The sequence below is a fragment of the Xenopus laevis genome, chromosome 6L (assembly GCF_017654675.1).
Source record: "Xenopus laevis strain J_2021 chromosome 6L, Xenopus_laevis_v10.1, whole genome shotgun sequence".
NCBI classification, from domain to species: Eukaryota; Metazoa; Chordata; class Amphibia; order Anura; family Pipidae; genus Xenopus; species Xenopus laevis.
Window position 1 is genome coordinate 64,516,415 of NC_054381.1, and position 16,008 is coordinate 64,532,422.

Sequence of the window (16,008 nt, forward strand, 5' to 3'; positions counted from 1 at the left end):
ATATTTTGCACCATTATCCTTTTTGTGTAATGAAAAAGTGTCTCACATAGTGTATCCTGTGGTTCTAAATGTTCTTTGGGTTTGTTCTGTATGGGATTCTATCTACTGAAATTTGAACGGGCAGAGACCATACATTTCAGTTCCCTCATAGGGAATTCATAGGTAATCAGAGTGGTGTGTGACATTACACTAAAAAGCCAAAGTGGATTTTAATCTGGGATAATCCTGCCTTTCATTAGCCCCTCCAGATCTATTGTGTGAACTCCTAGGCCATCCCCACAGTTTTTCTCTGAGCATTTGGCAAGAGCCTGTACGTATTATTTTCTGGCTACTTGTGACTGAAGCTGATGTTGGGGAAATGGTTAATATTTATAACATAAACAAAGACACTAGACAGAGTGAAGTGTTGTGAGGTAATTTTGTACAGCCTGTTGCAGTATTGTTATCCATTCTATAAAAGCACACCAATTCCATTTCCACTAGCCAGCAGCTTAGAAAGGCCAAATCAATGGGGAACTACAGGAGCAATACAAACCCCTTGTGGGATTTGAACCTAAGGCTAATAATCCATTTATTAGTTCTTTACCTAAATGTTTGTTTTTTTTTTTATCATCTTAAGATGCTGCCACCAATGGCTTCAGCTTGAGTCCTACAGGTCAGGTGACTGCAACAAAAATGTGGGAATTGACAGGGTAGCAGGCAAGGAGGTTAATTCTGATTTTAGTCAGAACATACGCAAGTCGTCCTTCCTTCCTGTTTTCAATTTACCCTGAGATGATGTCTCTGCTACTAAAAATATGGTTGAAAAGCCCTGTGAAGTTCCAGGTTGGGTGCAGGCCTACTTGGTTAGACCTGTGCAAGTCTGTAAAGAAAAATGTATATTCTTTAAAAAGCTACTTTTCCTTTAAACTTTGCATTGGCTTGCATGTAATCACAGTAAAAAGTGTGTGTTATGAATTAATCTTTAAAGTGTGCCTTTGTGTTTTTATTCCTAATTCCCTATTCAAAAAATATTTTTTGAATAACCGTTGCTCATTTAAATGAATGCCTTAAGGGCAATGAGTTGATTACATATTGATAGGAACATCTTTCCTTCTCACTGTTCTTGTTCTATGTATAAATTATGACCTTCAATTTCATTTAGAAATATTCTTGTTTATGTAAAAGTCAATTCACATATACAGTAATCTATATGGGCAGAACAGTTTGGTCACCTCCATTTGTTATTCTACTTGTAAAAACTGCAGCATGTTTATTTTTATTACTCTTACAACATTGTACCTTTTTAATCATGGCTCTGGTGATGAACATAAATAAAAAACTATGTCTTAAGAGCTCAGAATAGAAAAATGTACCTCAAGCGTCCTGATTCAAAGCAGTCAAGTACATGGGCAAGCTTAATTTGACAAGCTTCCTGCAGTCCGTAAAATAAATAACCTGCCAAATTCTCATTATTAATTTTTGAGGTATTTTTTTGTCTCTGCTTTTTCTTTTTTTAATACAGGACTCTTAATTTATTGCATGATGCTGTGGCAATTATTATTAATAAACTAAATACATTCATATTAACATTGTTTTGTGCTTAACTTTAACCAATAAAAGTAAGCTTCTCGAAGGAGTGGTGGTGTTATACATATTATATTGTGTTATTGTATACATATTAAGATTTGTATAATTTTCCATAACTATGTATGTCTATATTAATCTTGTCTTTGTTAATTGCAGAACAGGTATGGGATATTTTCAGAATTCTTATGATCTGACATTTTCTGGATAGTGAATGTTTCCTAATATATATCAGGGGTCATGTGCATTGCAGGGTGCAGTTGGATTTGCTTTGTGATCACTGCTCCATTCAGAAGTCAGTCCACTGACACATAGTGTTTTCGTTAAACATATCAAAAGCAGCACACATTCTCAGTCTTCAGATCCCCCTGTAAATTACATTTTTAAATGTTTTTTCTGACTTCTTTACAGCTTTCAAATGGTGGTTACTGACCCCATTTAAAAAACAAGTAATTTTTCCTAAAGCTACACATTTAGTGGCCCATTTATTAAACCTCGATTTTTAATTTTTTTTTTTTTTTTTTTTGATGGTCAAGGTTTTTAGGGGAAAAACTTGAATTTATTATACCCCAAAGTTGCCAAAAATCCAAATTCGAAAATACTTAATCTCAAACCTGTCGAGGTCGTGTAGCAGTAAATGGCAGATGTCCCTGAAGTTGTCGCTTGACATCGTGATCTTCACTGAATAATCCGATAAAATCAAGGTTTTCATTTGATAATCCCAAAAAAGTTAGGTTTTCGCAGCAAACTCTAGAAAATAGTTTTCTTTAAAGCAATCGTACAATATAAGTTGGTGCTCTATTTTGTTGCAGCTGATAAAAATTGATAAATTAGGTAAATTCGTCCAACCCCAATTTACAGAATATTTTTGCTTTTGTGAAGTATTATATTAGAATAAATATTTTGTTTTTATTTTTTTTATCTAGAATGGATCATTGTCGGACAATAATGGGAATGACCCCATATCTTCTCAGGTGAGATTTCTAAACTACAGTATCCCATTTCCCTGTATAGTAACTATCTTACTGATATGCTCAGTTTAAGGGTGTGGTTGCTACACTATGCATTGACCTCTGTGCTACTGGGTGGCACTGGGTTAGGTGTTGGCTCGAAAGTTTTACTTTGTCTCTGGCCTTGCCCTTTATTCTTGAGGAGCAAAGCCAAATCACTACTGCTACCTTTTTATATAGATAACCCTAGAAATAAAGATTGTACAGCAAGTGGCATGTACTTTATTTTGAAAACATCTTATTTATTTTGAAAACGTCTGATTACCATGTGTAAACTTTAAAAGGTATTACTACAGAGGTTAACAGGTATTCTTTAAACCTCAAATTCAAACTGTAATCACCTGTATTGTTCACACATGTAATCTCCTGGTATTGTTCACGCTGTGACACCTCAATTGTTCACATCCTAAAGCCCTGAACTGTTCACACCTGAGACCCAGACTGAAACTGCCCACATTATTCACCTGTTCATACCTTATTCAAATTGCTAATGTGGCACCAGCATTGTGTCACTGTATGTTGTACATCTTCAAGTGATTCTGATGGGGTTCCCTGTCTCCTGCTCTGTCCTGCCTTTCCTATGCTCCCTGTAAGTGACTTACTCTACCTGCCCTATGCTTAATGTGTGTGCCATACTCTCTCTGCCCTATGCTACCTGTGTGTGCGCCATACTCTGCTTGCCCCATGCTCCCTGGTGTACCATACTCTGCCTGCCCTATTGTCCTTGGTTGTGCCAAACTCTGCCTGACCTATTGTCCCTGGGTGTGCCATACTCGGTGTCTGTGTGTGCCATACTCGGTGTCTGTGTGTGCCATACTCGGTGTCTGTGTGTGTGCCATACTCTGCCTGTGTGTGCCATAGTCTGCCTTCCCTATGCTCCATGGGGCAAATTCACTAAGATTCGTAGTTGCGCCAGGCGTAACTTCGCCACACTTCGCCAGGCGTAGTTTCGCCAGCGCTTCGCAAATTCACTAAAATCCGAAGTTGCGCTCAGGGGTAGCGTAAGGTTGCGAAGTTGCGCTAGCTTTGATTTGCTAAGTAAAGCGAAGTTACGCTAGCGAAGGCTAATTTGCATACGGCGCGAAATTCAAATTTCAATGGAGGAATACGTATCAGCACTACAAATGGCTAGAAAACCTTCAAATCATCAAATAAAAATTTATTTTGCCCTACACATGTGCCCACTGTCTAGGTAAGTTGCCATGAGTCAGGAAATGTAGGGGGGAAGGAGGGGAGCCCCAAAAATTTTTTCAATGTTTTTCAGCCTATCACCCATAATGTAGAAAACACACCAGCGTTTTTTGGGACTTAGAAAATTTTTTGACTTTTTTTGAAACAATCCCTATCTACTCTATTGCGCTTCGCCAGGTCTGAGGTGGCGAAGGAAGTCTAGCGTAAAAGGTAGCATTCAGTACACTGCGCGCGTTAGTGAATTTGCGTAGTTACGTCGCTAGCGAAACTTCGCCAGGCGTAAGGGTGCGAAGTAACACTAGCGAAACTACGCCAGCGTTCGTTGGTGAATTTGCGCAGTAACGAAAATGACAAACGCTAGCAAAGTAACGCTAGCGTTCGGCGCTTCGGCGCTTAGTGAATTTGCCCCCATGTGTGTGCCCTGCTCTGCCCGTGAAACATAAGCCTAGTATTTGTTCTGGGGGTTTGTTGGCATTTGAAAATTATTTTTAGGGGCTCCTAAGGTGTTTAATGTGCTGGGGGCTACTGTGTTATCCACAGGGGAGGAGGAGGTATATTGATTTAAAGTTATGTCTTAATATAACTTAACTTTTTTTTCCACATACAGTATGAGTGATATCCCTGCAGTGAGCACCAACCATTTGGATTTTTGGTGTGCTATTAATGTGGACATGGTCTTGTGGTAACACGGGTGTGGCTTAAAGTGGGTGTGGTCTAAAACAGGGCGTGACTAACATTGGCTTCCATTATCGACCCTCCACCATGTAGACCATAACATTTCCTGCCCTCGGTACCACAGAAGTTGGACAGCACTTTATTAGATTGTAAGGCCAAAACTGCCACTAAGTTGACCTCTGAAAAATATATTTTGGAAGGTACATATTCTGTAGAATTTAAAATGGGTACATATGTATTTCTACACAAACTGTACAGCTTTGAGATATTAAAGCATAAACATGAATGTCATGAGTCTCCAAAACACCTTGATGACCAACATACATGGAATTACCAAGGTACATGTATGTGGAATGGAAAACCCAAAAAGTGAATGCCGATATTCATGTATGACACTTAGATTTATTTATTTTTAAGTAATATTCTGGAAAACTGGTCGTAAAAATTGATTTTCTTCTCCTTTACTTATGGTCATATTTTGAGGCAAGATGACCTGTGTTGTTTTTCTCTACTGGTGGAGAAACTGGCTATCATCTGTGCCTCATGCCATTGGCTTCAATGGCATGTGCCTGTGAGAAGTGCAATTTTGGGTCACACTTCACCCTAAGTGGCAGGTGCATAACATTGAAGTGTGGCATAAGGCAGGCAGTATTGATGTTATCACTGAGCCAATAGGAAAAGCACCACATGTGATATTTTCGGTATTCCTTTTTTTAGACCAGTGGTTGTTTGGAGTTTTCAATTTAAGTTCCTTTTGTGAACACCATCTTTAGCTCATAAAATAATTACAGTTATGCGCTATAGTTTTAAGAATATCTAGGGGGTAAGATTTTGCCCCAAATATCACCCTAATTTAAAATTCAAATTAGACATTTAGATGTTCTAGGAGAACCAGGCATTCTCAAAAAATCTCACCCTAATTCTGGCTTAGCCCACCTGGCACTGCCCTAGACACTGCGTATCCAGATTTAGGATGGGTCATTGAAAAGACACATAACATTTTAAAAAAGCTTTGTTGTGTTTACTCACTACATTGACTTTTGCTTTCAGAGGAATGAACCTCAGTCTTTTGCACAGAAGCTCCAAATGCGAGTTCCTTCAATGGAATCACTGTTCAGAAGCCCCATTAAAGAATCACTTTTTTCATCTTCAACCAAAGAAAATCTTTTACGGAGCGGTTCGCGGGATTCCTTGAATAAGATTGATATGGAAAATCCAGGCACAGCATTTGATCCTCCATCTGATATTGAAAGTGAAGCTGAGGATTCTGTGGGAAGTGTAGAAGGACTTAACAAAGAACAATTGTTTAATCGTCTACATCGAATGGATAAAAGTTTAGGAAACTACAGAGGAAAATATTCTGAGGTAGGGCTATATTATTTTGAAAGCAAATTATCTTGGGATAAAAGTAGCCTTGCTGTATTTGGCAATGTATTTGTGTACCCAAGGCTAAGTAATCCTTTCGTATTGCATTGTGAGAGTACAAATAATGTTTTTATACCATTTTCAGAAGAAATAAGTTCAACATGCATCAAGATGTTGCAGCTCGGATTGCATTCTATTTATATGTATATCTTAGAAAAGAGCTTCTATAATTAACATACAACCGAGTGCTAGTCAGTCAAGACATCCAAAGCAAACATAGCACTGCACTCAGCAGAATTTGGAAGACAGCCATTGCATATTAAGTCCAATGTTTTAGTCATATGTGGTGACCCGCCCTGAGGAAGGTCACAGCATGAAATTTGGACTTTCAAAAAAAAAATAGAAAAATATATACAATTTCTTCCAAGTCCTACTAAATAAATAACATTATGCTTTTTTAAATAATATTTATTTAATAAATAGTATCCAGAATGCTTGGCACCTGGGATTTTCCAGATAATGGATCTCTCTGTAATTTGGATCTTCATACCTTATGTCTACTAGAAAATCATGTAAACATTAAATAAACCTAAAAGGCTGGGTTTGTGTCCAATAAGGATTAATTATACCTTAGTTTGGATCAAGTACAATGTACAGTTTTATCATTATTATAGGGCAAAAGGAAAGCCTTTTTTAAAAAATTTTAATTATTTGGATAAAAGGGAGTCTCTGGGAGACGACTTTTTTGCTTTCTGGATAATGACTTTCCGGATAATGGATCCCTTACCTTTACCGTCATATTTCTAACAATGAACCCAGCTCTATATGTTGCTGCAATTTTTCTCCATTAGTTCTCTAAATATATGCAGCGTTGCATATACAATTTGCACTATGTAAGTAAAAATATTTATATAAACATCCAAAAAAAAAAAAGAGTAGAAAGAGTGTAGAAGAAATGTAGATAAAGAATCCACAAAAAATCTTTGTAAATCAGATAAAGTAAAATACGGTACAATGGGGTAGAAATTTGGGGGGGAATGGAGGAGGAGGCATAGCTACTGCTAAATGTTAATGGCCCTAACGAGTTAATATAGATATAACAAATCATGCCTGGTATTCAGACCACTGGGTATCCTAGTCTCCAATTTTAGGATCCAGAACGGATACCATAGGAAAAACTTTTGGCAAACGTTTGGGTGTCTGGACCTGGGAAAGGACAGATTTGGATGTTATCATAATAAAAGTGGTACTGAAGTCCAAAAGACAGAATACATTTTCCTAGAGAAGTAGTTTAGAGTGAGAACAGCAGACCACCTAAGACAGAGCCTTGAGGATCTCAAGGAACAGACAGAGAAAATTAGGTGAAGCTGGAGAAATCAATTTTAAAGGAGCAAAATATAAATAATTATCAGTGTTGAAAATATAAATATATTTGTAATATTTTTGTCTAATATTGTTGTAAAATACCAGAGGGTTTGAGTGTTATTGAAACACCTTGTAACAAAAATTAGATTAAATATTAGTTTAAATATGCTCCAGGTTATTGCTTAGTTTTATTTGCAATGTATACCGTATATGTTCAATCTTGCAATGTGCACATTTGCCACATCATTCAATAGATTGGGTAGTATATGGTTATGTACAGTATGTATATGGGCAGTATAATAATATGTCAACATTAACATTTTTATTATTATTGTGTTTTACCTAATCCTCATTTCTTGCAGCTTGTAACAGCATACAGAACTCAGCAAAGAGACAAAGAAAAACTGCAGGTCAGTAAAGACATTGTTATTACTTGCACAATGTAAATAAACAAATATGATGTTTTGTTGTTTAATGTCTTTATTAATAATATCTCTAAACTTAAATTGAATCTGCACTGGACCGGTGTATGCATTGTGTACCCCTATCTATGGATGGGTGTATAGGCCTATATTGGACTGCCTGGGATTATGAGTGCACATATTCGCTATAAGTGGGCCCTAGATGGTACCATTACATGTAGCAATACATACTGTTGCTATTTGGAAACAATTTGAGATATTAAGAGGTGCCTAATGTTTTGTTTCTATGATATGACTACTCTTAAGATTTAAAGCAACCAATGAAGGCAATGTAGTTTTGTCTTGAAAATCTCCATAAAATGTATTCTACCCACTTAATAGATTTGTTTGTATTATTTCAGTCTATCTTGAGTCAGAGCCAGGACAAAGCACTAAGGAGAATTGGAGAGCTGCGAGAGGTATGATTATAACTCCTCCCCCCCCCCCAAGAATGCACTTTAGAAATCTAGACAAGTTGCTAGGGTAATTGAATTCCAGATTTCTTTCTGATTCAGCAACTGATGCTCGTTAATTTCATAGCACTATTCAGTTAGATGAGAGCTGCATAATGTATGTTTGTCACATAAATCTCATGACCTCTGCTTCGTGTGTCTACATCCCGGGCTGACACAGTGGATCTGGGAACAGGAAGAACGTGGAGTGGAGATGAGCAGCCAGGTGTTTTCTTGGCCTGCGGAAAAAACATAGCCTACAGGCGGGAATGTACCATATTTAAAAGATTTTCAATGTTAATAATACCTAAATATAATATTTTGGGCCAAATTTCTTTTCATGATTGTCTGCTTACTTGCGGTTATTCCTTCAATAGTTCAACTCACAAAATGAACTTGGGATGTTACATTTTAAAACTGAATATGGTCACATCTCTGGGTGCTTAAAGGACAAGGAAAGCTTTTCCAATCTGGTTTACTCCACTCAAAAAGCAGGTCTTTCTCAGGTCTGTCTCAGACCCTGATGAGAATGAAGTTTGGCGCACACACAGGACAATTGTGGATCGCCTCTGTGAACTTTATTGCATGTAGTGCGAACTTTTGGGGGCACTACCCTTTGTCAAACATGAGTTATGCCAAACCTGAGAGGGTGTAAAATAATGGCATTTTACACTACCTTATATATACATCCCTAAACATATGCATTTGGTTTGTCTATTTCCTATGCCAGGAGCTTCAGATGGATCAACAGGCCAAGAAGCATCTACAGGAAGAGTTTGATGCATCTCTGGAAGAGAAAGATCAACATATAAGTGTACTGCAGACACAGGTAAGCAGAAATGCAAAACAGAATTCAATTTTGGTTTCCAGTTAAAGGGGACGTAATTAAACATGGTTCTTTTTTATTTTTTTAAATCTCCATACTTGTTACAAAGGTTTTTAAAAATCTGAGCTATCACTCATGGATTGCCTGCCCTAGGCATAGAGGTGGGGCAGTCCGTTATTTTCACTTTTCATTCAGAACTTAATCCCCCCCCCCCCCTCCTCACCATCTATAATTGTGAATCCTGTGACTGGCATGAATATTAGATTACCCATTGCAAAACTTGCCTTAAAGGAAAACTATACCCCCAAAATGAACACTTAAGCAACAGATAGTTCATATCATATTAAGTGGCATATTAAAGAATCTTATCAAACTGGAATATATATTTAAGTAAATATTGCCCTTTTACATCTCTTGCCTTGAGCCACCATTTCGTGACTCTATCTGTGCTGCCTCAGAGATCACCTGACCAGAAATACTTCAACTCTAACTGTAACAGGAAGAAGTGTTGAAGCAAAAGACAGAACGCTGTCTGTTAATTGGCTCATGTGACCTAACATGTATCGTTTGTTGGTTTGTTTGTGTTTACAGTGAATCCTACGATCCCAGGGGGCAGCCCTTATTTTTTAAAATGGCAATTTTCTATTTATGATTACCCAATGGCACATACTACTAGAAAAGTATATTATTATGAAAATGGTTTATTTACATGAAGCTGGGTTTTACATATGAGCTGTTTTATGCAATATCTTTTTATAGAGACCTACATTGTTTGGGGGGTATAGTTTTCCTTTAATAACAGTGTCCACAAAATGGTTCCTTTATGGGGACAGCCATTATGACCTCAACTGTCTCTTCATACATATCTTCACACAGTCTTTTTTTCTACTGTCCCACAGCTGAGCAAAGTCTTCTAATGCAGTTATTGTAATTTGGCAATGGTTCAACTATAGTTGGAATGCAGAGAAGTCATGGTATGTTCAAAGGAATGCAGTGCTAAGTACTTTGCTTCGTGTGTAACAAGTGAAGATATTTTTTAGGGCTGAAATAGGTAACGGGTTCGATAACCTACCACCTTATTCTATTTATTACAACAGATTCCACTTAACCTTTATTTCTTATGCTGAATTTAAAATCAAAAGTACTTTCTTACTGCATACACATTTTAAATAGTGTAAAAAGACCACATTTTTCTTTCACCACTGTGTTTTATTAATCGTTTTTTTATTTGTTAATGTTCTAATATAATTTTTTTCCCTTTGATTAGGTTAGTTTGCTTAAAAAGCGACTTCAAAATGGACAAGGCAGTAGTGATGTACCAGAATGCGCAGCCTCACCAGAGCCTGATGCTGAGAGATCCCTTCAAGAGGTAGATGCAGATAACGGTTCCACCCCTGGTTAGTAAAATAATAGCAACACTTTTTGTATGTTATTGTTAGGATTGCAGCACTGACATTATTATATATTTAAATAGCGCCAGCATTCTGCAACACTGTTTTACAGTGAATATACATCACTTTAAATCAGTTATTTAGAAGCATAAGAAATTGCAGTATATGACGTTGGATTGCTAATCAATCCTTCCTAAATCATTCATTCTTTTCAAAAAGTGAAGTGCCATAAGGCTTGTGGAACTATAAACCTATATGTCTGCCTGCTTTTGCAGTTTGAAAAGAAACATAAAAATTCCTTGCACATAGTGGCCTGGCTGAAATAAAACCTAAGACCCCATCGATGCAAGGCAGCAGTGCTATCATTGCGCCACCATGCTTCCAATTTTAATTTGTTTATTTATAGAGACAGTTCCCCTTTAAGTTCAGGCCATCAGGGTTGCTATGCGACAGATCTTGAGTTTAGTGGTCATTGATTTGTACCCTGCCAAACTCCTGTGTTTGTTGATGGTACTCTTCTCGCCATTACATTTTTCTATACATGACAAATGGATGCTTTTATATCCAGGGATATGGGCCTTTAGCGGAGATACTCCTGAAAGCTGCTCCTTGGAATTTCATAACATTGCTAAAAGCTAAACAGCTATTTACTATGAAGTTATAGTGAAAGCTCACTTAGCATGGGCAGTATCAACAACAAACAAATTATGGGACCTGCATTTTTTACCTAAAATAAACTTTGATAACCATAATATATATTACAATAATACCACTTACAATATCTATATTAGCAGTGAATCAATTGGCAATTTAATTACCTTTGTTGTTCCCACTCTTAAGCCTGTTGAATCCTGGGTAGCTTTGTAAGCAAATGATTACATTAGCAGACAAATTAGTACTTCTAGTTTATTGGTCCATGTCAACCCAAATAAGTATTTACAGAATGTTCTGGACAACACATTTTTGTATTCCATCACATAATACAAACCCAAAAATAGGAAATTCTGACTCCAGTAGAACATTACAGATTTACAGGCTATGGCACATAAGGCATTTTTGTTTCCCTACTGAAATTTCCTCTTTGAATTTCAAACAGTGGAATTGCTGTTTTTCAACTGCAACAATTACATCGTAGAGCGAAAGTGCATTTTTGCACAATTGGACTGGTTTGAACTGACAAATTGCTACATTGTTTCAAAAGCAGAAAGGTATAATAAATACTGCTTTCAGTTGTCTTCACTTGTACAAATAACTTTAAAGGAGAAGGAAAGTCTTCCACTAGGGGGTGCCAAATGTTAGGCACCCCAGAAGAAAGAAGAAGCAGAAGAGGATCGCTCTGTGGTGTTCGCTAGAGGAACCCGATGGTGGCGCAGCTTTCTGCGGATAGGAGTACCGGCCCGGGGTTTCAGGTAAGTATATACAATCACTTGGGGGTGCCTAACATTTGGCACCCCAAAGTGGAAGAAGACTTTCCTTCTCCTTTAAACCCACTGTTTTGGATAGAGGGCACCTTTAGACATCCCAACTTATTACTGTTCACATTAACAGCGGCTGTCTCTGCTTGAAGAATCACACACAACTTATTTTCTTTTATACACTTTCTCCATAGTCATTTTAATACTAGAACTTTATTTTCCTTATATATGTACTTATGTGAGAAGCACTCCGCATATTCATATGGACAGCAGTCACCTGTCACCCTTTTATGCAACAGGCTACTGTGGCACAGATTAGTGTTGCATAGGCTGGTTTGATACCTGTAGGTTTGGGCCACAGAGAAGGAGCCTTTCAAGTCATCCACCTAGGCTATGATGTTCAGTTGCTGATGGCCAGCTGAACTTGCGATAACTTTTACAGTGTGCTTCAGCTGCTCTCTGATTTGTCTGCCTTCTGGAGATATGCTGGTCTGCCCTTTTCTCACATCATCTTCTAGGTCGTCATAGGGAGGTAAGTAAGTATGTGTATGTACAAATGTCGTTTCTCTTCCTTGAATTGGGGTGAGCATAGAGTTCTGCACAGGCCTAGTTGGGAAGCCCCATGTCTGAACTGGACTTAATGACTTGCTAGGCTCCTTCTCTGTCTTCGCTGCCCATGGCTACTTGCAGAACCTGGAAGTGACAGGAATCAGGGACATTCTGCCACAAAACCTGTCTGCTTTGTGGGTATTCTGCAGGTACTCAAACCGACACAGGACTGGCAAGCTAATAAAACAATTTGTATACATCTGTTTATTTAATCTCAAGGTTTTTTTGGGTTTTAGCATTATCCTAAAGCTTCTCTCTTATTACTCCTTAAATGTCATAATGCATATTTTTTTCTATATATAGAAAGGTGAACTAATTATGAATCTTTTTGTTGTAATCCAGATGCAGACGGGAATGCTACAAGCACTTTAAATGCTCTCCAGGTTAGAGTAAAACGCCAAGAGAACCTTTTGCAAAGGTGCAAGAAATCAATCAGGTCACACAAGGAGCAGTGTGTTAACCTCAGTAGTGAAAATGAAGCTCTTCAAAACCAGCTCCATGAGAGGCTTCAGGAACTGGAGAAAATGAAAGTATGTATAGAGTTTTTAGATTTATAAACAAACTATATGCTTCATATACCAGTTATTGTTAACAATTAACCTATACCTTTTTAGAATTGTTGCCCAGGTCCTCCCTATCAAATTATCTGTCTATAATATGTAGTTTACACACATTCCATATGTACCATGTGTACTTTCTGTATTTATAGATAATATTTAAAGAGTAAGAGACACACGCAGCTATTTCGGGAGATTATAGTCGCACATCAACAAAACGCTTCTTCTTTGGCGACTAATCTCCCCAAACTGCCTTACCGCTGGCTAGAATGTAAATCGCGGGTGGGATGGCACTCGTTTTCTGAAGTCGCCCGAAGTTGTCTCACAAGGCAGTTCGGGGAGATTAGTCGCCTGAAGAAGCGATTTGTCGTTGGGCGACTAATCTCCCGAAATAGCAGCGTGTGTCTCTGCCGTAATAAAGCAGTTTATTTCTGAGTTGTTTGTTACCTCTCATGAACAATTAAATGCTTAACTGCCTATATGTTTGGTTTTCTAGGAGCTTCACACTAGTGAGAAGACTAAACTGATTACCCAGCTAAGAGATGCCAAGAATTCAATTGAACAACTGGAGCAAGATAAGGTAAACATTTGCTTCTCATTTACAGTAATTCTAGACAAAGTGAAATTTTGATGTACTGAGATGATCAGCCTGAAAATTAGAATAAAAAGCTTTTAGGGTAAGGTCACACCTGGGGATTCGGGGAAATTAGTTACCTCTTCTTTGGAACGACTCCCTGAACTGCTTCCCGCTGTCTTGAAAAACCGCCTGTGGCATGGCACTCGCGGCGCTTCGTTTTCCGAAGTTGCCTCATAAGAAATCCCCCCGCCCCAAAGAAGAGTCGATTAGTCGCCGGGTGACTAGATCTCCCTGAATCTCACAGTGTAAAATTACCCTAAAAGGCTTTGTACAGTTAACTTGCCAGAGTAAGTTCTTTCACATGCTTCTTGAAATGCTGTTTTCCAAGCTTTCAATAATGCTTTGGAAAGCTATAGCACCCTTTACAAATTTATACCTTCATTTTCTTTGTGGCCATCATGTTTGAAATACCTTTACCATGGTTACCATAGGTTATGTGATTCCAATAGGCATGAATGGTGTGTGTTTGCTTACCTGCCAAGCTTGGGCAACTCTAAAAGGATCATAAATTAATATGCTGCCTGCAGCCCAGGCAATAGAAATGTATAATAATAAAATGTAGAATGCTCGGGACCTGAGATTTTTCTTTTAAGACGTTATTCTCTAATTTGGATCTCCATATATTAAGTCTGCTAAATCTATTCAAATATAAAATAAACCCATATATTTGTTTTTGTCTTCTTCTAAGGGTATGATGATTGCAGAAGCCAAACGACAGATGCATGAGACATTAGAACTGAAGGAGGAAGAGATTTCTCAGCTTCGGTTGAGGGTCAAGAAACTAAATTCACAGTGTGAGGATCTGCAGCAACAGAAAGAGACATTCGAGAAAGCTGGTGAGAAAATATTAAAGTAGATTTCTCCTCTCATGCTTGGGACCAGTTTAAAACTTATGAAGATTTATAAACTCAAAAACAGACTTAATATGTAACCACAAGTCTATTTCCCTCTCATAGAAGACAGCGTAGATGGTCCACATATGAATCAAGAATAGTGGAGATGTCTTACACAAGATAACATTTTTACATACAGAAAATTTATTAGTAACATATGACACTGAATCTATATATAATTATTTTCCTCATAAATATGAACTTCCATTTAAGTGATCTATATTTTCCTTACTAAAAATAGATTTGTATTTATGGGAAACAAGCGTATCTGGCCATGTATGACCACCTTCTAACCGAATTGTAGTATTGAGGAAGATCTATAAAACACACTTTAATGTTGATATAGTTATTGTGGTATTTATGTTGGCAATATTGTTCCAGTAGATGAGGCCCTACTTTTTGGTTTAGTATATTTTAACCCTGCACCCCACTGGTACGGGAAGTGCTGCTGCCATACAATATTTCATAGATTTATACTATTAAGTGCAGTTTAATTCTTCCATTCATGTACTGCTGCCGTTGCACTGGTAAAAATGTGTTTGCTCCAGAAACTCTACTATACAGTAGTTTATTTAAATAAACTGCGGTGTAACCATGTGGACAGCCATTGAGAAAGTTCTATTTCGCCCTATTTCAATTACCACTATTGTTACACAGCAGCTTGTTAATATAAACTACAGTGAAACTTTAATTTTACATGTCCTGATTTTAAGTTTCCCCTAATTAATTAATGGGGGTCGGTTTTACCAGTGCAGGGTAACACTAAATTCTATTGTAATTTTAAACACTTTCTGTTCATTTTATATGCTTCCTAAGGACTGGAGCCCAAAACTGCACTGCATACTCGGCATGAGGCCTTACTAGGGACCTATAAAAAGGCCAAACGTTTCATGTGATGGAAATATAGTGCTGTCGATAAATAAATGTTCATAATTTCTATGTTTCCCAATTTCCATCCAGACTTGGACTTTTTTGGACAATTCAGTATTCGCCAAGTCCAAAAATATATTTTGGTTTTTTTTTTAGGTTTATAAAATCGAAAAAAGTGTGGGAGTTTTGCTTGGCTTTTCAATATCATATTTACAAGAAACAACAATTGTACCATTTTCCTGGATAATATTTGCTGCAGGAGGATGCTTTTCAGTTAGTCTGGAGTATGTGTCCTCTTCAGAGCAATATTGACTGATGCCACTGTTAAGAGTATACAAAAATATGCAGAAAATGTAATCCTTGTGCAGAATAATTTACAGAATTTACCAAAAAAGTACAAGAAAATAAATTAAATGTTATAAATTATTTTCTTTATAGGACCAAAATGTGAATTTGATTTATTACCAAGAAAATTTGCTGCTGTAAAATGTACAGGTTATGTGAAAATAGTTATATTTATAACACAGACTTGGATATAAATATTAATTGCTAAATACAAATTTGCTTTGATTTTAAGCAAGGTAATACTAATTCTAATTTTATCTGTGCATTGATTCATCAAAACAGAGTTAGTAAATCTCAAACAGACTTATTATAATGTCTGGGTATTCTGGCATGGCCTACCATTTCAGCACCTCCTTTGCTATGGCAGTTAATTCTAGTAG

The 16,008-nt window shown here is 37.2% G+C and overlaps 1 protein-coding gene across 6 annotated transcripts in view; it reads left to right on the plus strand.

Moving 5' to 3' along the window:
- Nucleotides 1–16,008, plus strand: part of golga4.L (golgin A4 L homeolog) — a 52,814-nt gene that overhangs the window by 12,480 nt on the left and 24,326 nt on the right. For all 6 annotated transcript variants that reach the window (XR_005961887.1, XR_005961886.1, XR_005961888.1 and 3 more), the window contains 9 exons: nt 2,493–2,540; nt 5,493–5,807; nt 7,535–7,582; nt 7,996–8,052; nt 8,816–8,914; nt 10,179–10,308; nt 12,669–12,856; nt 13,380–13,463; nt 14,209–14,356. Coding sequence is in view for 2 of the 6 variants with exons in the window: in XM_041566125.1 (XP_041422059.1) it covers nt 2,493–2,540; nt 5,493–5,807; nt 7,535–7,582; nt 7,996–8,052; nt 8,816–8,914; nt 10,179–10,308; nt 12,669–12,856; nt 13,380–13,463; nt 14,209–14,356 (1,117 nt within the window). In the remaining 4 variants the exon portion in view is untranslated. The remainder of the gene's footprint in view (nt 1–2,492; nt 2,541–5,492; nt 5,808–7,534; nt 7,583–7,995; nt 8,053–8,815; nt 8,915–10,178; nt 10,309–12,668; nt 12,857–13,379; nt 13,464–14,208; nt 14,357–16,008) is intronic.